Raw genomic sequence first — 27,317 nt, forward strand, 5'->3', positions numbered from 1 at the left:
TCAGTACTGCAGCGGCAGCAGGCGCGTGACCTGCGAGTGGGGCTCGACCCGGCGCGCCCGCCTCCAGAAGACGCGGCGCCACCACGCGGCCAGCCGCGCCGCCAGGGTGCGCGTCGCGTCGCTGCGCCGGCGCCACCAGCTGCCGGGGTCGGCGCGCGCCAGCAGCCTGCCGAAGGCGGCGGCGTCGCCCCCGCGCGCCCGCAGGCGGCGGCGGCAGGCGGCCAGCTCGGCGCGCGCGTCGCGCACCGCGGGCCGCACGTCTGCGCGCAGCTCGCGCTCCGCGGCGGGCACCGCCAGGTGGCAGAGGCTCGCCAGGCGCCGCGCGCGCCGCTCGCTGCGGGTCGTGAGCACCGCCAGGCGGCCGACGTGCGCGTTCAGCGCGTCCCACACGGCCGCGTGCAGGGCCCACAGCTGCGCCAGGAGGCCCGCCACGTCGTCGCCGCTGGCGGTCCGCATACCCAGCTGCAGAGTCGGGAAATGACGTTTCTTAGTTCACACCATCTTCGGTCAATACCTGCTAACTGAATGGCTGAATAATGCACTGACCTAAGTAAAGAAGCTATTTCCGTATGTGCTGCTACAACGCAGCCCTTGTTATGAATTTTCTCGCTTACTTAACACATGAAACTGTATACGATGTATTGTCTAGTCTAAATATGTATTGTAAATAGCTTTGTTCAAGATTGTTAAGATTCATTTCAATGCATATTCAACTGAACTTAGTTCAAGAATATTTCATGAAACTATGAAGATTATTTCACTTGACAATCCCCTAATTAATGAATTATCATTGAAAACAATTATTGGCAACATATTTCAGTATCAGTAGATTAAACTTTGCGAAGTACTTGATTTTAAAGACATGACAGTCCATTATTCAAAATCTTGATAGATAATTATCTGTGTTGTCAGCATTGCACTTAGTTGACAAATTATGAACAAAATAATGATCAAAATACTTATTGAAAGTTAACCATTAATGTTTAAGTGTAGTTAGATTGTTATGAAATTGTTTTTATGAGCGTGACACACCCCTTAGGTAAAAGTTCTCGTTCCACCAGCTGCACTACAAACAGGTAAACTTTATTTTTGACATTATTCACATACTTCAAAAATCGGTCACCAGCTCAACTGATGAGTGACAGTACTGTTAATTGCTTCTTTAATCATTTCTTTCGGCAATATTTCCACTGGCAATTTCCAAATTATTTCCATTATTTCATTTACCGATCACTATGGAATGAAATAACTCATTCAATGACGATCAAGTTATAACGTCTCCTGTTTACCACGGAATAATCATTTACTTCGGATTCTTATGTCTTATCCCAACATGGGTCAAAATTCATAATTCACGGTCATTGTTAACTTGTAATGTCTCAAATCCCGGGAAGCAAGGGAGTGTTATACATAGTCCAGATAATTTAACATTTAGTGATCTCTAGTTCCTTTGTAGGAACCATTACCGCTTACTGAGCAACAAACTCAAAGCTCACTGTTCCTCAATGAGACCCTGTAAGCAGGAGATAGATGCCCAGCTAGATACTGTGTTCCTCTTCTTCCTGGAGGCATTTGGTATAGTTCCACACTGCCACACCAGAGCAGATGTGTACCACTGCACCTTCATGACAATGCAGCTAACAGCTGCATAGATTACTCTTATGTCTCATTCGCCAATAGAAACCTATATGAAGTTAAGACAGTAACATACTCTGCTTGACAAGAGTATCCAGGAAACAACAGCACGTCATTCTCTATGGGGAACACTTCGGATAAAGTAGCTTTGGCTGAGCCACAGGGGAGTGTTTTAGGACCTTTAGTTTTCACTAAGACATCAGAAGTTGAAGGTTTTGTGCACATTATGTAGACGAATTCGCAAATTACAAAATTTTGAAGATGCACGTATGCACAGATCATTTGTTGCAGGGAGCAGCAGTTTACATCAGAAAATGCAACATTATTAGTACATAGACAGAAACCTGTTGTCTAATCATACAACTGCACAACAATGTGTTAAAGTAGTCACTTCCATAAAATATCCGAGTATGTTTATGTAACTAAGTGGAGCAACCACACAAGACGACCAAGTGTGGCTCTGCACTAAATCATGGTTAGTGTTCGTAATTTATGGCTGCCCAACACCTGTCAGTTTCTGCTAACACGTTTATTTGCAGCTCTTGCACTGACTGGCCTGACCATACATTATGTCGTCAACTGCAATAATTTCATAAATCTACAGATCTAATTTTAGAATATCGAAACCGGTTGTGGTTTGAATAATTAGCACTACTAGAGCAGATCTCTAGATCAATCACGAATACAGCAGATGCCAAACACTCAAAGAATCCTCATGAAAGTCAACCCACTGATGAAGGAAGTAACTTACAACTGTAATTTTGCTCATTAATATGGGATCTGTAATAGATGAGGCTGTGAGGAAATTTAAAGATCCAAATGAGAGCACTTTTCGTCACAGATTCATTTGTTAAGTGACAGCATCACTGCCACATTCAGCCGACTCCAAAGGCACATGCTACGACAGGCGTTCCGCATCACAATATCTGGTTCTGCTGACAGCCAGATTGTATTTTTCTAGAAGAGTCTAATATAGTTTCTTTTCACATGTATCTCTCACCAATTCACAAGATAAAAACATATTGTAACCCACACAAGCTTACAAGCAATCATTACATCTGCAAAGCCGCAATAGCTAACATGGAAAGAGGGGGCAAGTGACTGGCACAAAATGTACCATGCGCCACACACCGTAAGGTGGCTTGTGGAATATAGATTCAGACGTTTGGCTGGATGTTCAGTCATCTTCACATCAGTTACGACATTTGGGTTCACTGCAGCCATAAGCTTAGTCATTATCATAGCAATGGCTCATTTAAGATTTCAGAAATGATGGCGTGTACCATTGTTTTGTACTAAAATTTAATCAAAACTTCTTACAGAAAGAGTTTGTTTACTGTCATCACACCAGCACATTGCTATCTACTGAGGAGCTTAGACCAGTAGGGAGATCTCTTTTTGTGAGAAGAGTTTTGCTGAATGTTTCGTCATAATGGAAGACGAGAAGCACATGGAAGTTCATAGGATCGAAATGTTGGATATTTTAATTAAAAATCTAGTAGAATTTTTGAATGAGACTACAGTATGTTTCACTCCCTGGTCTGGATGTATGCACCGTTTCGAGTGGGAAGGTTGTCAAAGACTTTACCTTCCTGCGAAGTGAGCTGCCTCAGGCGTTTTAACTGTTCCTTGATATCCTGGATTCTCCCACTGGGATGGAGCTGAGCTCAGAGCTGGTCCCCTGCATGTTCTATTGGTGACATATGTAGTAATTTTTGCTACTTTACTGTCTCAGCACTAGGCAAATCTCTCATATGCACGTGCCACTTGTGGACAAGAACAGTCCTGGCCAAAAATGACATCGCCATACTATCGCTTAGAGGTAACATGAGGACGCCAGTTGCCTATCACCCATCAGAGTATCCTCAGCCAGTACCAACTGATTTTGTTATTGTCCTGACTGCTCCCACAAATATAAGCAGCAACAACCCTGCGCCTCTCCGAAACTTTGGAAGTATGGGCCAGGCCACCTTCCCTGGTCGCCATTATACCCGCCAATGTGCAGATCAGTACATAATCTCTATTAATCACAGAAATGCGATGTCTGACCAGCAGTCTACAGCCCACTCCAAATATCACCATTTATGTTAAGAGAAGTTTACGCATGGAACGGTAATTCCTATTGCGACTGCTGCTCGTCTGACCAGTGCTGCGAGATGATAGTGCTGAAGGGAGGTCATTACCTTTCTTTGAATTACAGACCCGGAAGAAGGGATTATGATATACTTGATGGATGACATTATTGTCCTTTGTCACAAGTGGTCGACCTACCCTCACGCTGGCATGCAATCCAACTTCCAGTCACACCCAAATGACTCACAAATACGTTTATTGTATGATCCGACCGTCTGGCCATATGGATAATGCACGATGAGTTTTTCACATTGCCAGGTGTTGATAACGGTGTATCATACTAACATTCTGCGCCTGCACGTCTTTCACAGCTCTTCCTGTACATCTGTCGCTGTTCAGGCCTGTGTAATACGTAACCAGGTCTGGTAGCAACATTAATGCAATCTGGTGTCTATTCTACCAGAGACAGTTGCAACTATTTAATACCGGTTGATACTGTGCACGTGTCTAGTGTTATATACACGTGCAACAGCGTTTTCTAAGTCAAGCAGTACACATTCGGTTGTTTGTAACTGAAGTTGTTTCAGAGTACGACTGTGCGGAAACTAAAGAAAATTCGACATCCGTGGATAGAGTATTTTTCTCCACTTGTAACAAGTGTTCAGTATAGTCATCGTTTGTGACACAGCAAATGTCAATGTAATTCATTGAGATCTACATGAACTGCTTGGGAAGGAGCTACAGCAGCCAGTTTTGGAAACTCAGTCACTGGGTTGTCTGTCTGCAGGGGCTAACTAATTCTATGTGGCAATACAGACGGGATGATTTCTGCCCTAATCTAAGTAGGCCATGACGCTTCTTACCAACCAAAACCTGAAGAGGTGCTCGATCCAATATTTTTCTGTGCATCTTACATCTTATGCTGTCATCTCAAAGCGAGAAGATCATAACTAACCCTGAAAAATGGGTTAACGTTTCTCACACGTATACCATGGCAAGATGTACTGATTTTGAAAGTGGTGAAGTAGTCTGACATCAGGTATCTTACAAATTCTGCATTCTGCCAAATACAGAAGCTGCAAGCTTGACATTTTAACAATATTAGAAATCGCCCAAAAACAGTAAGTTAATAAGATTTTATCTTATAATGTAAAGCTATTTAAATTACAGAATATTTTAGTATTGACTGATTTTTGTACAATACTTATTGCAAAATGTAGAACTACCAGTGTGTGACTAATTTTAATACTGTGAGCCACATCTCTGAAATTCGTTTCGGAAGTCAAAGACAGCAAAACTGTCAGATTCCAAAGTTCGTGAGAGTTGAGGATTCTAGTTAACTTCATATTTTACCGATTCCCAAATCCAAATGAGAGCTCTTGTGTGTGACGTGAGGACAGGCATAGCAGGTGAAGGGCTTGCTACAACTAAGTTTAGTGCTTCCCACACTCAGATAAACAAATGAACAGTTCGCTCTGGAGCAGTTTGCCAATCTTCAGTAAACAGCCAGTGAAGGGGCTGGTCTACGTCAGGCGTGTCTGAAGTCTGCTGAAGGGCCTCAAAGTAAAGCCGACAGCAGTTTAAATACTGTTACTGACCTTCCAAGTAACCATTAGCTCCAACACTTGGTTGACACTTAAAACTGTTGGAAACTAGTAGCTAATTGTTCTAGTAGAATGTAAGTGCTGTGCTCAAGCTTTGTTGGCCGCAGCAACGTCTGGAAATGGTCGTGATTAAAGCCCCGTCATCCCCGTACAGAGAAGTGCAATAACATGAAGGTTTAATTCAAATTAGAGGAAACCGCAATGAAGAGTCATGGGATGTTAGTGCATGTGAACGGTATTTAAACAGTAAATAGAAAGTGGGCTACAGCGGTTTAAACGTTGTCGAGATGGAAAGAAATGTGTCTAGGATGAACCGCTTTATGGTCCAGACGTACAATTGGTTGGTTGTTTGAGGTTTAAGCGACCAACCAGCAAGGTCATCAGTCCCCTGCTTCAAGTATGAGTGGGAGAAGAATGGATAGCGAGTGCATAAAACACCAAAAGCTGGGACCGCCGAACAGAAAGGGGGGATCCCAGTTTCAACCAGGATACTATCAACAGGGCTAGTAGGGAAGGCACCGGTGGCTAAACGGATACCACGATGGTGGACTGGATCCAGCACGTGCAGTGTGGAAGGAGCAGCTGAACCGTAAACTTAACTAAAGTCCAAGCGAGACAACTAGAGCACGATAAAGACGGATAAGGAGGGAACGGTCCTCACCGCAAGAGGAGTGGGCGAGGAAGCTAAGGACATTGAGTTTACGGAAACATCCTACCTTCAGGAGTCTGATATGGTGCAGCCAAGTGAGCTTGTTGTCGAAAAGAAGACCCAGGAAACGAAACTGTGGGACCACAGGCAATCTTTGTACAGCGAGAGAGAGCTCTGGATCAGGGTGGATCGTAGTACGGCGACAGAAGTGGACCACCCGCAATTTTGATGGAGAGAATTGAAACCCATGTGAGAGGGTCCATGCAGAGGAACGCCGTATAGCTCCCTGGAGCTGCCGTTCTGCAGATGCCATCGAGGAGGAACTAACCCAAATGCAGAAATCGTCCACATACAGGGCAGGGGCGACCAAGGGACCGACAGAGGCCACATGTCCATCGATAGCAATGAGGGAAAGGACACTCAAAACAGAACCCTGAGGGATGCCCGTCTCCTGGGTCCGTGGACAACTAAAAACAGTACCAACTCTAAGTCTGAATGACCGATTGAACAGGAACTGGTTGATAAAAATAGGGAGTGGGCCCTGAAGACCCCACTGATGAAGGTAAGTAAAATGTGATGGCACCAGGCCGTGTCATAGGCCTTGCGAAGGTCAAAAAACACTGCAACAAATGGCGGCGCTGGGAAAAAGCCTGTCGAACTGCAGATTCGAAGCAAAGTAAATGATCGATTGAAGACCGTCCCTCCGAAAGCCACACTGGTAAGGGGACAATAGATCCCGAGATTCGAGGACCCAATTGAGCCAACAGGCTACCATCTGTTCAAGTAACTTACAAACAACATTGGTGAAACTAATTGGCAGATAGCTGTCAACAGATGGATGGTTCTTAACAGGCTTAAGGACAGGAACCACGATGCTCTCTTTCCACTGAGAAGGGAAGTCACCCTGGAGCCAGATACGGTTAAACACCCGAAGATGACGTTGACGTTGTGGAGCACTGAGATGCTGAAGCAGTTGATTATGAACGCAGTCTGAGCCAGGGGCCGTATCATGAGACGATAGAGCAGAAATAAATTCCCATTCAGTAAAAGGTTCTTTGTAAGATTCTGACTCACAAGGGGTGAAACATTAGGTGGAAGCTTCAGCCCGCTGTTTTTGGTGAAGCAAAGCAGGTGGATAGGAGGCTGATGCCACTGCAAAATGGATCGCAAGATGTTCTGCAGGAACTAATGTGTCCATACAAAAGCCATCTGGGAGGTGAAGGCCTGGGAGGGAAGACTGCCGATGGCAACCTTGGAGAGAGCGAAGTGTAGCCCATACCCGTGACAGAGGGACAGTAGAACCAAGGGAAGAAACGAATCGTTCCCAACATATCCGCTTGCTCTGTTTGATTAAATAGAGGGCTTCAGCTCCGAGGCGTTTAAAGGTAGTAAGGCTGGCTACGGATGGGTGCCTCTTGTAGTGTTGCAATGCTCGACGGCGATCACGGATGGCAACGGCCATACTCCACCATGGGACTTGCCAGCGATCAAATGGCCCAGATGATCGCGGGACAGCAAGGCTAGCAGCGCGAACAATCAAGTCCGACACGTCACGTAGGACGTAATCAATACAACCCGACAAAGAGGGAAAAAACACGACCTGTGCTGTGTATAGAGGCCAATCGTCACGTTGGAAAGACTCGCGAGGTAACCTGTCCATCAGGGAAGGGAGCGAGATAATCAACGGGAAATGGTCACTATCACAAAGATCATCGTGTGGCGACCAGTGTAATGAAGGGAGGAGAGAGGGAGAAGAAAGATCAATGGCAGAAAAAGTACCATGACCGGCACTGAAACGAGTAGGGGAGCCATCATTAAGAAGGCACAGGTCGTGGTCTGCAATAAATTGGTCTATAAGAAGACCTCGTCTAGACGGAAAGGCACTGCCCCAGGAGGGATGATGAGCATTAAAATCCCCAAGGAGGAGGAAGTTGCTGAAGAAGGGTAGTTAAGGCAGCAGGTGTAAGAGTCGTGTCAGGAGGGAGATAGAGATTACAGACTGTGACTGCAGAGTCTAGGTGGACCCTAACAGCAACCGCTTCCAATGTAGTTTGAAGAGGAATCCACGTGCTAGCAATGTCTGTACAGACCACCGTACAAACGCCACAAGAAGCCCGCAGGGGTCCGACCCGATTTCGACAGACGGAACCCACGGAGGGTCGGTGAGTGAGCATCAGTAAGATGAGATTCCTAGAGAACCACACAAGCTGCAGAGTAGGACGAAAGAAGGTATTTCAATTCCGGAAGGTGACGATAGTATCCATTACAATTCCATTGGAGAACCACAGGACGATGGTTTAAATGGGGGCTGAACGCGCTAAATCCAGTCATACCGCTGGGTCCTCCACCCGTCATCGACAAGGAGGGGGCGACATCCATGAACGACAGGTCAGAATCCGGTTGTGAAATCGGGGAAGGGACCTCCGGTGACACCAAAGGCTCTTTGTCCTGGGACTTATGTTTCTTCTTTTCAGGCTGAGAGCGAGGAGAGCTGTGTGGCATGAAGGAGCCAGCTGCAGCAAGATCAGGAACAGAAAGAGACCGGGCGACCTGGGGCCGACAGACCGCGGCTCTCGTGGTCGTCGCGCGGCAGCAGACCTTTGGCCTGGAAGGTGCCGGGAAGGGGCATCCCGGGAGAGGCGCCCTTGACTGGCAGACGCCGAAGGAGTGGGACACTTCTCCAGCTGGAGAGGGGGAGCAGCGCCCAGAGGAGAAGGTGTGGGAGCCGCAGGGGTGGGGGGGAGGTGAGGGGTCCAGAATGGGGTAAGGAAGGCGTGAAGATGTAACCAAGGCGTAACTAGACGTCATGGACACAGGGTGAAGTCGTGTATATTTCTTATGGGCCTCTGTAGGTTAAACGGTCGAGAGACTTACACTCCTGTATCTTTTCCTTCTTATATACTGGACAATCCGGTGAACGTGGAGAATGACTACCATGACAATTTACACACACAGCAGGGGGAACACACGGACTCCCTTCATGAAGTGGACGTCCACAGTCACCACAGAGGGACCTGTGAACAGTGGATAGACGTGTGTCCCAAGCGCAAGCACTTAAAACACCTCATAGGAGGTGGGATGTAATGCTTCACGTCACATCGATAGACCATAATCTTAACTTCCTCAGGGAGGGAATCCCCTTTGAAGGCCAGGATAAAGGCACCAGTATCAAGATTGTCTTTAGGACCCTTCTGAACACGCCGAACAAAGTGAACACCCTGCCGTCCGAGATTGTCCCGAAGTTCATCAGTTTGAAGGAGGAGGTCCCTGTAAAAAAAAATCACCTTGTACCATATTTAGAGACTGGTGGTGGTGGGGTAATGCACAGAGGAATTGTGCCAAGCTGGGTACAGGCACGAAGGGCCGCAGATTCGGCAGCTGGAGCAGTTTTTATCAGCAACGAACCCGACCGCATCTTGCTCAGGGAGTCCAATTCGCCAAACTTGTCTTCAATGTGTTCCACAAAGAATAAAGGTTTGGTACTGGAGAAGGTATCTCCATCAGTCCTGGCGCAAACTAGAAAACGGGGGAAAGGTTTCGCCCCTAGCTGACGGGCCTGACCCTCTTCCCAGGGTGTAGCCATGGAAGGAAAGGTCGAAGGGGGCAAGAGAAGCAGCACCTGAGGAATCATTTCCACGCAGAGAGACAGCCGCAGAAGAACGGCCAGAGTTCTGGACCCGCATGTGTTTCATTTGCATAGCGTCCGCCCTGATACCACCCACTCCGTTCAGGGGCTCTCCTTATGGGCACCACCCAGCCATAGCTAGGGCTGTCTGGCATGGCGGCCATTGGCGGGAGTTCCGCTGCTCCAGGATGACGAGCAACCACTCCTAGGCTTGCATGGGGTGGTCACAGCGCAGGCATCAGAAGTGTGATCCCTGGCGTTTTCAGAGGGCGCAACCAAAAGGGTACATACCGACCTCACCACACGGGCTGGCTACCGTGCTGGCTATGCACCCTAGTATCAGACAACGACGTGAAAGTAAAGGTCGAATGTACTAGGAGGGCGCACGTCGGAGACACTAGGTAAGGTGCTCTTCCCCAAATGGCTCACACTACGGAGTAGAAATTTTGTAATGGAGGTCAAACCCCAGAGGGGGACCAAGGAATGACAAAAGGAGATGAGTATGCAACAAAGCCGAATTGTAAAACCAACAGAACCAGGAGGATAGCGGGGGCCAACATAAGCAAGGACACCAAGAGGGAGAGCAGAGGGAGAGGGGAAAGGAACAAGGAGCAAAGAGGGGAAGGAGAAGGAAATGCAGCCCTGGAGAGAAAGAAGGCTGCAATGGCTCGGGGCCCTGTGTTCGCCACGCACGTATCCACAAGAGTTCTGGACCCCTGGGGGGCACACGTTCAACACCAGACGTCACTTGAGGAGTTAATGTTTGCGGATGACCGGCGCCCGTTTCCGAGAACGAGTGAGGAAGAATTTAATACAAGCAAAGACCATAAGCACTGTTCATCAACATTCAGTTTTATGGATATTTAAATATGTTTACCGAGTGTTTTGAAGTGTTCCGCAAGAAGCGTTTGTTAACAGTTTCAAACAGCTTTACAAGCTATGTCCGAAATGTGTTCTAGGTAATGGTAATTACTTTGAAGGCCAGTAAAGTTCTGTATTTTTAGCTCTTGTTTCCTTAATTATCGTAGAATATGTCTTGGTTTTCAGACAAGCCTTAAGTAATTCGATTTTACCAGATAGAATTTTACATTATCGAAAAACTTTACTTTCTACCAGATATCTGTATAATATTGCATTTTGTTACGGAAATAACTGTCAGATACTGTGCTGTACTTAAGAAATGAAGACGTTACTCTTTGCACAAAAAAGCAAAGATCACTACATTGCATTTGATTTTATCACCTGTTGAATGTAATGATTCAGTTTTGGTTCTTGCTCATAAAAACCAAGGGTATGTACAGTTGTGAATATTGTGTGCCTCAACTCTATAGTAAAAGTCGTATTCAAGGAGGGAGTAAGTGCTTATCTTTGATAATTAGGGGACACTAACGTAAATGTTAGTCTTAGTCATTCTAACTACTGTAGAAGGTTTCAGCTACACTACGTCGACGTGGAGAGACGCTGTGGAGATTTGTGAACAAACCTGCAAATAAACACGTCGACTTTCAACAGTATCCAGGGAATGCAAAAAGAAATCTGCCACAGCTCTTTACCAGCATATTCACACCACACACCACCAACACCACACGAATTTAATTTCAATCGACATTTGAATACAAAGAATACGTGCTAATTTCGCTACAAAACCATGAAATACAACGAAAGTATTAGGTTGTGGTCAAATTAACTGCATTTCCCTTTCCTGGGGTCAGGCACTGAATTTGGTATAAAACGCAAACAACCTGCAATTACGAACAATATTTTCTGGGAAAATTTCGGAGGTTTTCAATACTTCCGTGAAATTCTGCAAGCACGTTCCAGGACCGCTGTGAATCCTGCACGCCTACCGCAATTGGTGGAGCGGTACTGCGACAGTCGTGCTCTAGCTTCTGCTGAGTGTCATACAACGCCGCTGCCGCGGGTGTAGAACGTAGTTTATAGCAATTTTGTCACACTAGTTAAAATTACTTTTTATTTCATGTTAGTGTTGACGCCTCGGTATGGTGGTCCATTTAAGAGTGGTAACTCCGGAATCTTAGTATTGCGTGACCAGCAGTCAACCACGTCGGGACGTCTACTGGGTAAGTAACTTATCTAAGTTAACAGTATTGAGAGAGACATGATCGGGTTGACCAAATATCGCGAGCCTAGTTACCTTTCGTTCGGATATCGTACCGCCAAACAGTTGCGTCGAGATCGCTCATGAGCAAGTCCAAAAAAATAAGTTGTGAATTCACTCTCACATGTATAAATTTGAGTGCTTGTTGAATAGTAGGTTTTATGTGTGTACTGCAAGTATTTGAACAGAGGGTAAGGTTTCGACAACAGACTTCGATACATTCATGCGTCCTACGTGGCTGACGCGCGAATGAGTGATTCCATCGATGGCACAACTCCAGTAATAAATATAGAATTTGAACAGAAGTCTGTAGCTAAGGTAGAATTTTCAAAATTTTTAGGTGTGTCCATTGATGAGAGGTTAAACTGGACGCAACACATTGATGGTCTGCTGAAACGTCTGAGTTCAGCTACGTATGCTATTAGGGGTATTGCAAATTTTGGTGATAATCTCAGTAAATTAGCTTACTATGCCTACTTTCATTCACTGCTTTCGTATGGCATCATATTCTGGGGTAATTCATCGTTGAGTAGAAAAGTATTCATTGCACAAAAACGTGTAATCAGAATAATTGCTGGAGCCCACCCACGGTCATCCTGCAGACATCTATTTAAGGATCTAGGGATCCTCACAGTAACCTCACAGTATATATATTCCCTTATGAAATTTGTTGATAATAATCCAACCCAATTCAAAAGTAATAGTGTGCATACCTATAACACCAGGAGAAAGGATTATCTTCACTATGCAGGGTTAAATCTGACTTTGGCACAGAAATGGGTAAATTATGCTGCCACAAAAGTCTTTGGGCACCTACCAAACAGCATCAAAAGCCTGACAGATAGCCAACTAACATTTAAAAATAAAAGAATTTCTAGATGACAACTCCTCCTACTCATTGACTGAATTTTTAGAGATATATATATATATATATATATATATATATATATATATATAAATACTTAATCATTAGTGTCATGCAATATTTTGTGTAATGTAATTTCTTGTACAGACATCTTTTATTAACCTGACACGCTCCACATCATTACGAAGTGTCGTATTCATGATCTATGGAACAAGTATTAATCTAATTTAATCTAATCATTTGAAATACTGGTTGTGAGTAGTTTTAACCCGGGCTCTATCCACGAGCAGTATGGAGGGCTGGAGAATTACAGTACCCTGACCACCACTTATTACTACAACCAAAGGAGCGGAGAGAACAGACAATTCACTTGGGCCACTAGGGTACACTAATTGCAGATATGCGAAACAAGGCTACACTTTTTTCACTGCGTTCTAAAACTTATCTTCCGACACAATTCCTCTAACAATTTTGTAATCGAGAGGTATAGTCTCCGTTGAGTGCAACGCCTAGTACTGCAGCTTTAGCATGCATTCTGCATATCGGCAGTAGTTCCCTGCAATAGACAACTGCCATGAGGATAGCAAGCATCAACCTGCAGCCTCAGTGATCAACTCAAAGCTATCCTGAGGTGCGCAGCAATGAAATCTACATTGACAAAGAGCAAAAATCTGCAACAAAGTCAATCAACTCTACAGCTATTTAGTTAACCTGTGCAACACTTTCAAACTGCATCAACGTCTTCAACAACTCACAGGAATTAACCGCACAGCAGATCTGTGCAGCACTTTCAACCAGATAAATTTGATCACAACGGCAACAAACCAATGTAATTCAGTAACTTCCCAGTTTATTTTACTTAAAACCGGGTTAACATTTGGACTAGTCCAAAGCACCTCAAGAAACCCGTTTAAGAGTTCCCGTCAAGGAAAGGAAAAGTCAGCAAAACCAACGTGATCCACAGCACAACCCACTGAAGAACACTCGCCAACAACATTCTACCTCCTTAGAATAGGGAACTATTCTGGGGACCACTGCCACTTAGCAAGCACTACAGATCGGAGCATCAGGTGTTCGTAACAACCTAGCGTACTAGCCGAAAGGCTGGAGACCCTCGCAGTGAGAGCCATATGGCACGAAGTGCAGACCAAAATTTGGACTTCGACTATTTCGATTTTACCAGGTAACGTTTGGTTTTATTGTGCGAGTGTTTCCCCAGCCTGTCTTAACAATACAGTACCAAATGTTAAGCTGGCTGTCTATGAAGCAGGACAAGCCTCAGGGAAATCAGTTTCGTGTGGTTTAGTCTTGAGGTAGTTGTCTAGCCCTTTTCCCTGTGCGAACTTCGTATAACAGTCTCCTGTGTGGTAAGGACAATTTACTGTCGTTCCATCCGCCAGGCGTCCTACAATACCGATCTAGATTTGTCATGTGATTCGACTGCTGTAGACAGTAGGCAAATTAATGAGTGAGGAATGTACCGGTACTTACCGGATAGTACAGACTTTTGATTCGTCGAAGTTCCCTCTCGGTCCTGGTCTCGCTGTTATGACTGTTTCGGGCTCCACTCCCATCCTCAGTCCCTTCCACTGAGACGCTGCTTACGTCAGAAGCGAACGTGACACGGCGGCCCAGCAGCCGCCGCCTGAGACCGCCGCCGCCTTCGGCCCCCTGGACTGCCGAGATGGGCGGGCCGGCCCGAGCGCCCCCAGCTCCAGCAGTAGTAGTAGGGGTGGTGGTGGTGGTGGTGGTGGTGGTGGTGGTGGTGGTGGTGGGCGGCGCTGGCTCCGCAGACCGACTCCTGGACGCTGGCGCCGCTCTGGACTGGCGGGGGCGGCGCTCTCGCCAGCGCGATTCCAGCGCAGAGTCCGAGGCGTAGCCGTCCTCTACGTCTGCCAGAGGGCTTTTAGTCCGCAGGCTGCGCTTCCACGCCTTCCTCTCACCGTCAGCGTCCGGGTCCCACAGGCTCTTCATGGCACTGGAAGAGGTTGGTTGGTTGAGGCAGGGGGTGATCAAACAGCAAGGTCAATAGTCTCACGATCTAAGGGACAAACTATGGAAGGAATGAACAGCAAGTAAATGGAAAGGTAAAAAAAGGTAAACAGGGAAACAAAGAGGTAAAAGAAATATTGGGAAGGCAGGAAGGATGAAGAACAAGGGGTAGTAGGTGGGGAATGGTGACGACAGGACGCGCACGATGGGGCGCCAGCACCACCGCCGACCCACCCCAGTCCTCACACCTTGAAGCAAAGCAAGCGCTGTATCATGTATAAGATACAGAGGCGAGCGAGTACACGGGACTTACCCTAGTTCACTGCTAGTAGCGTCACGTCATCGTAACGCGCCTGCATATAGTATTGCACCACATTTAACATAAAAGTAAAAATTAAGATTTGTGTGTAAAACTTTGTTAAAGTATAGTTCTATGTAATAATGTTTCAGGTAACAAATCTTAATGTTATAAAATTAGTAGTTTACGTAAAATTCACGTTTTGAAAGAAAAATAGGAGGCGCTAAATAATGACGCTAGGAAGCCAAAATTTGGTGAGAAGGTGCAGTAAGAAGTCATTAATGAGTGGTGCTGGTTTCCAAAACCATAAAACTAAAATTGACTCCAGAATCCGCGTTTTTCGGAAAAATCAGAGGCGCGAAATAATAGAGCTACAATATTGAAAATTGGTAGGATGCTTCAGTTCACCCTAATAATAATAATGGAAATACCACAATCAGTTACCTCTTCTAGTTTTTTAGTAATTTAGTAAAAACTACTTTTGTGAGTAAAATGTACATAAGCATTATAGATTAAGTACTTTAAATTTTAATGATAAAACAAATTCTTTAAGACCAATGATCAGATAGGACAATTAACAAAGCTACACCAAGTTTTAGTCTTGTAGCATAATTAACAGCTGATACAAGTCTTGATAAAGCTATGGTTCAGAGGTAACAATCTACCGTTAGTTCCATTGTAAAAATTCTAGAGAGTAAAGTTTTAATTTTAGCGGGCTGAGATTTTCTACGTGCTTCTGTACTGCTCAGATGTATGTATACAAAAATTGAGAAGTGTGTAAAGCTATTATTAAATGTGATATTTAAGATTATGTGCCTGAGATAGCGGTCATTTGGAGGCCGCAGGCATCTGCATATGAACGGAAAGAACAGATGCTCTCTTGGCGGTACGCGCCGGAGCTATATAAAAAGAGCGGCAGAGGCAGTAGTAAGCTCACTCCGCATTAGACCAACGCCTAGTCCACGCGAGCTTAACGTCCGATCGCGCCTCGCCTCGGGTGACGTCATAGCGGGCTGTGACATGCGCGTACTTAGCAATGTAAACGGACATTGAAAATCGCGAGGACTGTACACCGTCCTGGATCGTTTAGACTTCGGTAACAAACTGTTATTGTGCCGTCCGTGTGAAGTATAATTCCGCGTGGCAAGTGGTGACTAACTCCACTTTTAAGGCGAGCATTAATCTTTTTTTTTAACATTATTGCGAACTATTAATAGAGCACCGTTAGTTAGAGTAATGAACTATTCGGGAGGAACTTGCTGTAGAAGTCGCCTCTGAACTATTAAACGATTGGCTGAATTAACAATATTTAATGTCTTTAGCATTTTCAGAAGTTTCGAGTAATTTGTGTGAGCCTTTAAGATAATAAAATCTTGTTTGGAACTTTAAATTTTATTGAAGCAGCCCTAATCCCGTGAAGAACTATGGATATTTTTCGTTTAGCTGGGCTGTACAGGAATGTGGCCGTGCAGACTGGGAACTAAGGTCAGTAAGTTTCCCTTCGCTTTCTGACTGGCCACCAAATTAGTTGCCAGGCTCGCGTGATTTAAGGTGGCAATGTTCAACTTTCATTCAACATTAAACAACGACTTCTTCGCCGTCCCACATATGTTGCATCGGCAATAGTCTGTTACGTGAAATGAACATTCAAACAACTCATTCGACAACTTCTTCGCCGCCCCACAACCTTACCGTTATCTCGACAACTAGGACACCACCATAGGAGGGGGACTGGAGGAAACAAAACGGCAGAAAATGAAGATTACACAGAACATAGGGAAAAGGGGGGTAACCAGTGTGGAACAAGACCAAAGGCCTCTCCAACCAATGCGAAAATGAGTGACTCCAGTTTCCTGAAAGAAATTCAGGTATTGAAATCAGAAGGAACCACTTTCACGAAGGAAATCCAGGATGGATGTAACGCAGCATGTGAAGGTTGCTGAGTGTGGACAGGTTACTCCTATAACCGAAATTGCAGATCCGAAGATGGTTCTAGAGGAACCGAAACCAGTCATGTGAAATATTTTGCAATCAAGATTGATTGTAAGTAACACTGAAGCATTACAGCTCCACGTGAATAAATACATCTGGTCAGTCCTGCGTTGCTGCGACATACGGCTACCGCTAGAACAATGCAAGACTGGTGCAGAATCGATGCAACCGCAGTGTTTGATTAGACTAGGAGAAACGTTACGAGGAAGTCTTACTACCCAGATAGGAGTACGCCGCTTGACAACGTATCATTTGGTCTTCAGTTCGGCCCTTCCTGTCGTCTTAAACATTGGCGAAACATTCAGACGAGTCCAGATTCTCTCTGGCGCAAGGTGTACCAGTGGTCGTCTGGCGACTGGTAAGGGGTACCTAATTTCCTTTGTTATGGTTTTAGAGGGCAAACTGCTAGTCGTAAGCTCCCATTCTTTGGCTTAAGGAAAGTTAAAAACCTATCGTTAAGTCAGCAGCAATGACAGCTAAAAATCAAGGAGGGAAACAAAACTGAAGGAAATCTTAGGAAATTATTATTGAAAAGGGGGGTTTGTATTCCCAAAGAAAGAGCCACAAATAAGCCATATCATCTTACCGACACTGATGAACTCAAGGACGCGATCGGCTGAGCGCATGTCACCTGCTAAAAGGGGTGATATATATGATGCTACAACTAAACGGGCGCATAGCGGATTAAAATAGGGACGCTGAAGTACAAGTGTCTCACCGTCCACGGTTGAGAGCAGTGGGGACAAAGCGGAGGATGATCGCCACTTAAATGTCGCTGGCTAAAAAGACAGTGCCCTATCCCGAGTCTAGTGACAATTACCTCCCTTCGACGACGGGGCTGATTGCAACCTGTAAACGTTCGAGTAACGAGAAGCCGCAGAGGTTCGCCATCACAATTTTTATCTTAAAAATCTTTGTGACTAATGCCCGTTTCACATATTTTATAAGTGACTTAAGTACTGCCAGTCTTTCATGATTCTGTACTTATACTCTGTATCATACGTTTTTAGTCATAATTCTGTGACTATGTTTTACACCATTCTTTGATTTAAATTCCGAGGAAGACACTCTTAGCAGTGTTGAACCCGGTTAATTCGTCAATAAATAGCGACCGAGAGATGTTTTCTTTCAATTTTAACTATTCACGGTCTCTGAACGTGCAGCCATGTACAAAATTTTACAACTGGGTATGTTTTGTTACAAAAGTGGTTTTCACTTAGTTATTCAAAAACTGTAAGAGGTAGCGTAACGTGGTCCCTTCGTTATGTTTAATGTGCACTGAAGCACAAAAACAAATTTTTACGTTTCTAAGTCCAGTTTTTAGCTCCTTCCATTTTTTAAAAACGTGAATTCCGGTCTTAGTGTTTTTTTAACTTTGAGTCTTACACCACTTATGAGCTTCGTAGGCACCTTCTAACCAAATTCTTGCTTTCTAGCTTCATTACTTAGCACAACATTTTTCTTAAAGCGACGCTTTTAGGAAACTTAAGTCTGGATACTTAAAGACTTTATTACAATAAAATATATGAAAGTTTTTAACTTAAATTGACCCGTTGGGGTGACGTGGTGCTAATAGCAGTGAACTGGTTTAAATCCCGGCACAGTCGCTCGCCTTTGACTCAGACAGGCTACAGCGCTTGTTTTGCTTCAGCCCTAGACTACATTGGTTAAATCACTGAATACAACTTTGTGCGTTGTTTGGTTATCTAAAGAGATAAACAATGATCTTTACATTGCCCCTTTTTTACCATGAAAATCGATCGTATCATTAAAACCTGCCATGGACGCTGGAGTTCGCTTTAGTATAACAGTAATTTTATCGGTTCAGTAGTTTGTTGAGAACTTTGCCGAAAATAGCTACTGATGTGTAAGTACAGTATACCATCGCCAACAGCTCACTACACAAATGAGTGAGAGTGACCAGTGCTCTGGGGGGTCGTTGCGTACCGTCACAACTCAAGCACTGCCTAGGATTATCTAAACAGAGCAACCTGAGCTAGAAAGACAAATTAAACAAAAGCGGATGCCAAGTTGATTCAGCTAGAAAGAATCTTAAGGAAATAATTCACACACTAAGGAATTACTTCTACATCCACACTCTACAAAGCACCACGAAGTGCATGGCAGAGGGTACATCCCATTATATCAGTTAACATTTGTGTTCCATTCACGTACGGAGCGCGGTAAGAATGGCAATGGTTTTGCGTGCTCTCATTATTGTAATTTTACCTTCACGATCCCAGTATGGGCGGTACGTAAGGGGTAGAGGGGGGAGTTATATATGAGTCATTAAATGACTTCTTTGCACTAATAATTCCTCAGGATAGCTTACATCTACCTGACTAATGTCTGGCAGTTCTTTCAACATCGGTGACACAGTTGAAACGAACCTATGACCATTCCTGCTGCCCCTTCTATGTATATATTTAATATCCCCAGTCTTATTTGTTACGGATCCTACACACTTCAGCAGTATTGTAGAACCGATCGCACAAGTGACTTAAGTGATCTTCGTTGAGTGGTTCCCTTCCCCTGTATTCTACCAACAAACCTAAGTCCACCACTCGCTTTACTCACAACAGCCCCTGAGATGCCATTTCACATTCGTACAGTGTTACACCCAGGTATTTGAGTGTTGTAACGTAGGCAGTTTTACGTTTCTGGACATTTAAAGCAAGTTGCCAATCTTTGCACCACTTTGAAACCTTTCACTTTATATCGCAAATGGCCGTACTTTTGACATTACTCCGCAAGCCACCTGACCGTGTGTGGCGGAGGGTACCTTGAGTACCTCTATCGATTCTCCCTTCTATTCCAGTCTCTTATTGTTCGTGGAAATAAGAATTGTCGGTATGCCACTGTGTGGGCTCTAATCTCTGATTTTATCCTCACGGTCTCTTCGCGAGATATACGTAGGAGGCAGCAGTATACTGCTTGACTCCTCGGTGAAGGTATGTTCTCGAAACTTCAGCAAAAGCCCGTACCGAGCTACTGAACGTCTCTCCTACAGAGTCTTTCACTGGAGTTTATCATCTCCGTAACGCTTTCGCGATTACTAAATGATCCTGTAACGAAGCGCGCTGCTCTCCGTTGGATCTTTATCAACCCTATATGGTACGGATCCGACACTGCTGAGCAGTATTCAAGCAGTGGGCGAACAAGCCTATTGTAACCTACGTCCTTTGTTTTCGGATTTCATTTCCTTAGGATTCTTCCAATGAATCTCAGTCTGGCATCTGCTTTACCGACGATTAATTTTCTATGGTCATTCCATTTTAAATCACTGCTAATCCGTACTCCCAGATAATTTATGGAATTAACTGCTGCCAGTTGCTGACCTGCTATATTGTAGCTAAATGATAAGGGATCTTTCTGTGTATTCGCGGCACATTGCATTTGTCTGCATTGAGATTCAATTGCCATTCCCTGCACCATGCATCAATTCGTTGCAGATCATCCTGCATTTCAGTACAATTTTCCATGTTACAACCTCTCGATATACCACAGCATCATCCGAAAAAAAAAAGCCTCAGTGAACTTCCGATGTCATCCACAAAGTCATTTATGTATATTGTGACTAGCAACGGTCCTACGACACTCCCCTGCGGCACACCTGAAATCACTCTTACTTCGGAGGACTTTTGTCCATTGAGAATGTCATGCTGCGTTGTGTCATCTAGGAACTCTTCAATCCAATCACACAATTGGTCTGATAGTCCATATACTCTTTGTTCATTAAAAGACTGTGGGGGAACTGTATCTAACGCCTTGAGAAAGTCAAGAAACACGGCATCTACCTGGGAATCCGTGTATGGTCCTCAGTCTCGTGGACGAGAAGCTGTCAGTATATCGTCTGAGAGAAGTGTATGTTCGGTTTCGCGTTGACCGTTACGTAACACTTGTTCGATTCATGAGTGTTGCTCATCAGCGTGATTCCTTCATCAGCTTCGATTAATAGAGGAAGACAGAGTAGTGCTTCTTGTCACGGTATTCTTTTATCGGCACGAGAACATTACGAACACAAACACTGGTAGCGGATACTACGACAGACTTTGTGTATCAGGGATGGAATGTCCCGTGAAGATGCGGGCAACCTTCCTTGCACATCTCGGGAAATAATCAGAGCGACAAACTACGATGAACTACAGAGGCTTGCCGACTGTCGTACGCAGGCACCGTCCTGCGAAGAAACGAACACGTGAAGGGGGATGGGGAGGGAAGAGGGAGGAAGTCATTGGTATGAGTGAGCCTGCGCGTTACACCGTAAGGTGCCTTGCGGAGAACAGATGCAAACACAGCTGACTTACTCGTAGGCGAAGGGCGGCTCGAGCCAGACGGAGTTGTTGCGGCGCAGCCAGCGCACGCACTCCTTCGCCGGCTGCGTGGCGCCCGAGGGCGAGAAGCAGGTGGCGACCGTCTTCATGGACACGTCCCGCGACTGCACTTCTGAGGCGAGCAGCGCGTGCACAGAGTCGCGCGCGTGAGCCACGCGGGTCGCGTCCTTCAGCACGCTCTCCGTGTAATCCTCGAAGTCCGTGTGGAACGAGGCGTCCACGCTGAACAGCGCCGCGAAGTCGTCTGCGACCTTCAACTTTTCCTGCAAAGAGAAGAAAGTGTTTCGGTTATGCGAAAGAAGCACAGTGTTCGCACTACGGGACAATTAGGAGTAGCTGTTTGGTATTGTTACAGTACATATCTAGCTGTAACATAGCTTGGAATGCCATTAGTGAGACCCATCAGCTTGTTCCCGAATTCGGAATTTGTGTCTGCACTTTTTTGGTGGTCGTCTGCTCTTCAGGACTGCATGCCCACATGTGTTTGAGGTGATCATTTTTACTTTTCAGGTAAGAACTTCACCTAGAGTGTTGTTTCCGGTATAGGAACAACACCGCGTCGATGCTTGCGTGGTACCACCTTAAGGCTGTGAAAAATTTGCAGTGACGCCTTTAAGGTATGCAAATCTCTGGTTATCTAAGCATCTATCAATATTAAGACTACCCACAACCGAACCCACTATACAATCCACCCTCAGACGAAACTACTCGTACTTTTATTGTAGTGGATAGCGAAGTCACTCCCATTGTAAAAAAGCCCTACGTCAGAATTAAGACGTATTTTCAATCAAACTTAAGTTCCACGTAATTTGAAGCTATGCCGAGTGACTGTAGAATATTCACTGCATCCAAATGACATTGGGAGGGACTTAAAAATAACCGTTTTTATTCGCATGTATCTTGTCCGTAACGTACTAGCGAACAAGGTTCTGCTTCGAATTTGTTAAATGCGTTTTAAAACTGGATATACGTCTTAATCTTCCCACATTCTGACTTTCAGCTTTGTTATTGCAAACAAAACCTTAATTTGGAGTTTAAGTCTTAAAATGAATTGAATAGCTGCAGATCGTTGGTATGTGGGCTATGACACACAGCTGCTGTGCCATATAGCACATCTATGGGATAAAACAAATGCCGTGATGTCTTAGTTAAAGCGGACTAAAAAAGGCACAGTTTCGTAACAGCCTTTTCTTGCAGACAGGTTCAACAGAAAGTTCAGGCATTGTTTAAGTCCGTCTGAATACTCAATTACAGTATCGTGTGATAATTGTAGGTCTCAAGAACTTTTCGAGATTTTTGGAAAATGTATTGCCATTACGTAGTATTACTGATAAGCCGGACTGAAATGGGGTGTAAGGGCTAAAAGTACAGAAAGTAACCAGATAAATAATAGTTATAGTGATGTACATGGGATTTCCATTTGATAACGCGATTACGAAACAAATTTTATTTTGTTGAAGGGAAGTATTCCCAGAGCTATCCATATTTTAAGGGATGTTTTGTAACTAATCTGAGCTGAGATTAAACAAAATCTGCAATATCTCACGGCAGTATCGCTCTGCTCACGACACGTTTACGACCTACTGAACTTCAGTGGATCATCTGGTTTTATAAGATTGAATGGGCATTAGGACAACGGGTAAACTTTATTGAAACAAACTTAGTGCAAGGTGACACCGCAGGATTCGACTTCGGGTTCATTTTCAGATAATTACAGTAGTCTTAAAGAAGCGTTAAAATTCAAATTACATCTATGGAATGGGCTTAACGTGTCCAATCGGATTTGGATCGTAATCTTGCAATGTAAGAGGAATTGTTTCCTTTTAACAATGTGGAAGTTCAATAATTAGAACACTTGATTGCCACGGTTTTTACATGTAAAACGAAGCTAATGTTTTTTATACAATCCAGAATGACTAATTTACTATTAGATTTTCTCATGATAAACAGTGGCTTAACACATGTATAGGGACAAGAAATGCGACTCTACATTGCCATCATAAAAGAGGGCAAGTGTCACCTTCCTGAACGAAAACTAAGTGGTGTGGGTACAATAGGCTAAAGATAATGTATCTAACAAGCAAATTTTTGACTTTACAGGCACACGAGGATGTAAATGGTATTCTCATAGCCCACCACAACCCCGTTGTGGCATAAGCAAATAGAGAAGTCCCAGACGTTTTGCAATAGCAAAAGTGAATTAAAATCTAAGTGGAAAGGGAAAAGAAATTTCATGCATTTCTAGGTAATTTCATGTACTACGTAGAAAATTACGGTAGAAAGTAATAGGTAGTAAACAAGGCGCACGTGGCAAGGAATGACCAGTAAGACAACTCAAACATCTTAACTCTCATACATAGGAAAGGACGTTGCGAATTAGGGAAAAGAAAAAGCGTCTTCCACGTTTAGTCAGTTCGTCCTCAATTTAATCAGACTGTAGTAACAAAGTGGTAGGCTAACGTATAGACCCAAGTTCCAATATACTATACTCTGTTAAAATGGATTTCTGAACAATGATTTCCTTAAATCTTACGCGTATGCGTTAGTGACAGCAATTCATGGAAGGTTTACAAGGTGAAGGTGTCACACACAGCCAATGGATTCCACTATTTTGCAGGTCGATTGTGCATAACCTGAAATTAAAGAATGAGATTTTGTTGCCACCGCTGCCCCCTCCCCCACCCTCACCCACCCCACCACCCCAGCGCCACCCCTACCCGTTTTTAAGAAAACCACCTGAAGTTCATGAGCCAGCAACTCAATTTACAATCTATAGTGAACTGAAAATCATTACTATTAATACTACAGCTTGTGTACCCGTAAGGAGAGCGCTGTTCATAAGCAGCGCATCACAAAGGCATATGGGTAGTTAGAGTAACCGTTTCTGATTCCACAAGGATTCTGCAGTTTTCATTTTTATTTTCCGTTTCCAAATTTGTAATAACAGAAGGGTTAATAAGGTCAGTAAATCAATAAGGAACAGGAAGGTGGGCGAATTTCTCAAACTAACTGCATTAGTAAAGGAAAATGCACACACACACACACACACACACACACACACACACACACACACACACACACACACACACACACACACACACACAAGATTTCGAATATATAAAACTTCCACAGAATGGAATAACTTAGACAACTTGTGGGCTGCCGTGTTGAATAAAACAGCGCGAACTCTTGCCCGCTACAAAGCTCCATAACATGTTAGTGCAACTTGACATTTTAAGCTAGGTACACAACACGTCAGTTTTTCCACTCTCCGTGATTTTATGTGACATACGTGTCGTGTAAACAGCGCCTAGCCAATTTAGCGGTGGTATCCGACTGTGCCGTGTTTCGGTTTTTACGCAGCCACACATTAAATGAAAATACGAAACAATGAGCCAAGAAATAGCCCGTTTCACCTCCACGAACAGCACGGGCAGTTTATTTCGATAGTTTTAGACAAGGCAGCAAAGCATATTGGAAAAATTAAACACTATTTAAACGTTAGCTGGTAAGCTTACTACAGTTTATATGTATACCTACTGATGCCGCTAAAATGTAAGGCCACAGTTAACAGCAAACAGTTTGCAAGAAGCAACATTGTATTTAAGCCCTGCGGGAAATTCTGCATGCAGCAGCATTCATAATTTGATATACTTAAGTGTAGTGACTGGTTTTACTAAGCAAAACCATCAGTGTATTTCCCTATCTCTGGTTTACATTTTTCCCGATCAAGTGAAAGAACGTTTACGTAGGTTAGGAAACCATCTGGAACAAAACAGATCTGTTTACTTTAAAACTATTACAGAATTTTCACTGTACGGACAAGGGAGGGAAATAATAAAACGGGAAGCTGGTTTCGATTTTTCGAATGAGTGTGGTACCTACTTAGATGTAGGAAATGCAGGTAGTACGATGCTGCTTCACTAGCGTTTTGGATAAACGCTCGACTATTACCGCATGAAGCCTAACCATCAAAGCGCGGCGTTAGCTTAACAAGCTAAGGTACATCCTACCAGTGATAAGGAGTCCTGATCAAATGAACACTTACCTTTTGAAACATTCACGGGTGTATAGCAGCAAGTCCCATCGCACTGCTTTGAATAGCTTACACTAAGATATGCGCATGGATGTATCGATAAATCATTGCATCAGAATTCCATGTTATACCTTGTCATGAATTTATCACAATATTCCGTTACGAAGGATAACGTATGGACAGTTGTTTTTGGAAACTAATGCAGCACGCTTGCCCTAACACCACTGCTCGAGGAATGGTGTTCTAACGTGTTCCTAATATTCTGAATATTTGTCGAGAACGCTTAAAAAGCACATCATACATGTAAGTCAGCACTAAAAGCGTGCAAAATATCAGTGAAATCTACGACGTTGAATATATGGCGGTGTTAAAATGGCGATGGCAGTTATTTGAACAGGCTAGTACAAAATCTTATTCACAAGCAAAGCCTCGTAAGTTTCCGCGTTCATGAGGACTACCTTTGCCTGAGGACCTGCCTCGGTGTTGTGCAACTCTAGACAATGTTGCATGACACTACAGGAAGTGTCTAAGACAGCTTAATTTTCCATCAACATCTGACTTTAGCATCTAAACGATTTCCTTAGTTTCTGTTAACTAACCCCAAACGAATTTATCACCAATCGTATATCAATGTACTAAACAGTGAACATCTACCCCAGAATTTTCATTTCAAGGGTAAGCTCAATGGAAATCTGTGCCAAGTTTCGAAAGGTTCTAGTAGAAGCGTAGGGGAGATGAGCTGTAAACAGACGGAACACAAGCTCTCATTGGGAAAGGAAGTAGCCGTGCTACTTAACGAGTACACTAACGGCACTTAACACAGTTCACTTTGTACAGCTAAGTTCTCTCTGTTCCCGCTTATATTTCTAGGCACAAACGTTAACGTGCTCCTTACAGAATATCTCGCACAGTGGTTTCGTATGTAAATGCTCAGAGCTCATTAAGTACCGAAGCAGCAGCAGAACACTACCTCGGACGAGTAACTTCACTTGCGCGGTATCTACATCAACATCCAATTACGTTTGTTTTAATCATGTAAATGCCAGGATCTCCACGATAATTTGGGCTGCTTATGGCGTCTTTATGCCTTCAAATGAATTTGAAACTCGACAATGTCAAACCAAGTCGCAAACTGTGGCCTTCCAATTTTATCAAGGCCTCAAACTACGGTCCAGATCAGTTACCACAACCTATTTTGTTATTCACTGACTTTGTCAGATCAAAACTATCACCTCCGAAACTAATACACACGCTGCACGACATAGTTCTGCTCCACTACAAATCCCTATAAAACTGCCGTAAGTTGACAGTGTGAGAATCAGAACGAAAGTAACGCAAAGCCAGTCCACTACGGATGGCTTACAACCAGCAGGAAAACTTACCAGGTTCCTTCGCGTTCTGTCCAAGTAGTAGTCGATCCTGCCGATGGCGGCATCGATGCCAGCAGAGAGTCTGATAATGAAGCTGTTGCAGAGGTCCCAGGCCACTTTGGGGGACTCCAGCTCCCGGCGCGTCTGCGGCGTCCTGGTTCGCGACGGGGTCGTCATAATGTCTCCGCAGACGTCGAACGATACTACTGGTGTGCCTTCGGCCATGTCGCGTCACCAGCTGGATAAAGTCGCCGCAGCCTGCTGGACTGAACAGCACGCTCCGCTTGCTCTGGTGTCTGGCTTTAATACCACGCGCCACCTCGCGGACGGTGTACCCTGCTGGCGGGCGTTGCATCTCGACCGCACATTTCTCGACCATCGACATCTTGCAAATAATCGGCCTTACACACGCACCAACCAACCTACAGGGGGACCGACAAATTGGATGGGTGTTGGCGATTTAACCGACCGACCGACGAACTTTGCTCGTCGGGATGTCGGTCTGGTAGGACCACTCGACAGTCCACCTCTCCCCCCCCCCCCCCCTCCCTCCAATTCCACCCAACAAATTGTGCCATGTGTCGCGCTGTGGTGCCAACCACCTGACAAAATTTCTTCTTTCGTCACTGTGCGCAGGGAGTTAAATGCTGTTGTAATACACATAACTGGGTGCGAGACGGACGAAACTTAAGGACCACGTTTACTGCGATGAGTATATAAATATA

The 27,317-nt window shown here is 44.5% G+C and overlaps 1 protein-coding gene across 1 annotated transcript; it reads right to left on the reverse strand.

Annotated features, from left to right (window-relative positions):
* LOC126335983 (uncharacterized) lies at positions 1-26,878 on the reverse strand. The gene is made up of 5 exons (XM_049999459.1): positions 26,605-26,878; positions 21,160-21,449; positions 14,062-14,548; positions 292-462; positions 1-225 (listed from the first exon to the last, which is right to left on the reverse strand). Exons 1-5 carry the CDS (start codon positions 26,815-26,817, stop codon positions 1-3), a joined length of 1,386 nt encoding a protein of 461 aa, XP_049855416.1. The 5' UTR covers positions 26,818-26,878.
* Between the last annotated feature and the right edge of the window lie 439 nt (positions 26,879-27,317).

The sequence above is a fragment of the Schistocerca gregaria genome, chromosome 2 (assembly GCF_023897955.1).
Source record: "Schistocerca gregaria isolate iqSchGreg1 chromosome 2, iqSchGreg1.2, whole genome shotgun sequence".
In the NCBI taxonomy this organism is placed as follows: Eukaryota; Metazoa; Arthropoda; class Insecta; order Orthoptera; family Acrididae; genus Schistocerca; species Schistocerca gregaria.

Bases quoted from the DNA above. Each gene is read 5' to 3' on its own strand.
- LOC126335983 (XM_049999459.1), bottom strand. From the start codon at position 26,817: ATGGCCGAAGGCACACCAGTAGTATCGTTCGACGTCTGCGGAGACATT. The intron at 14,549-21,159 runs GTAAGTCAGCTG...AACCTCTTCCAG, and splicing joins GAGCCGCCCTTCGCCTACGA to TGCCATGAAGAGCCTGTGGG. The intron at 226-291 runs GTGCCCGCCGCG...GCGCGCGCCGAG, and splicing joins CGAGCCTCTGCCACCTGGCG to CTGGCCGCCTGCCGCCGCCG.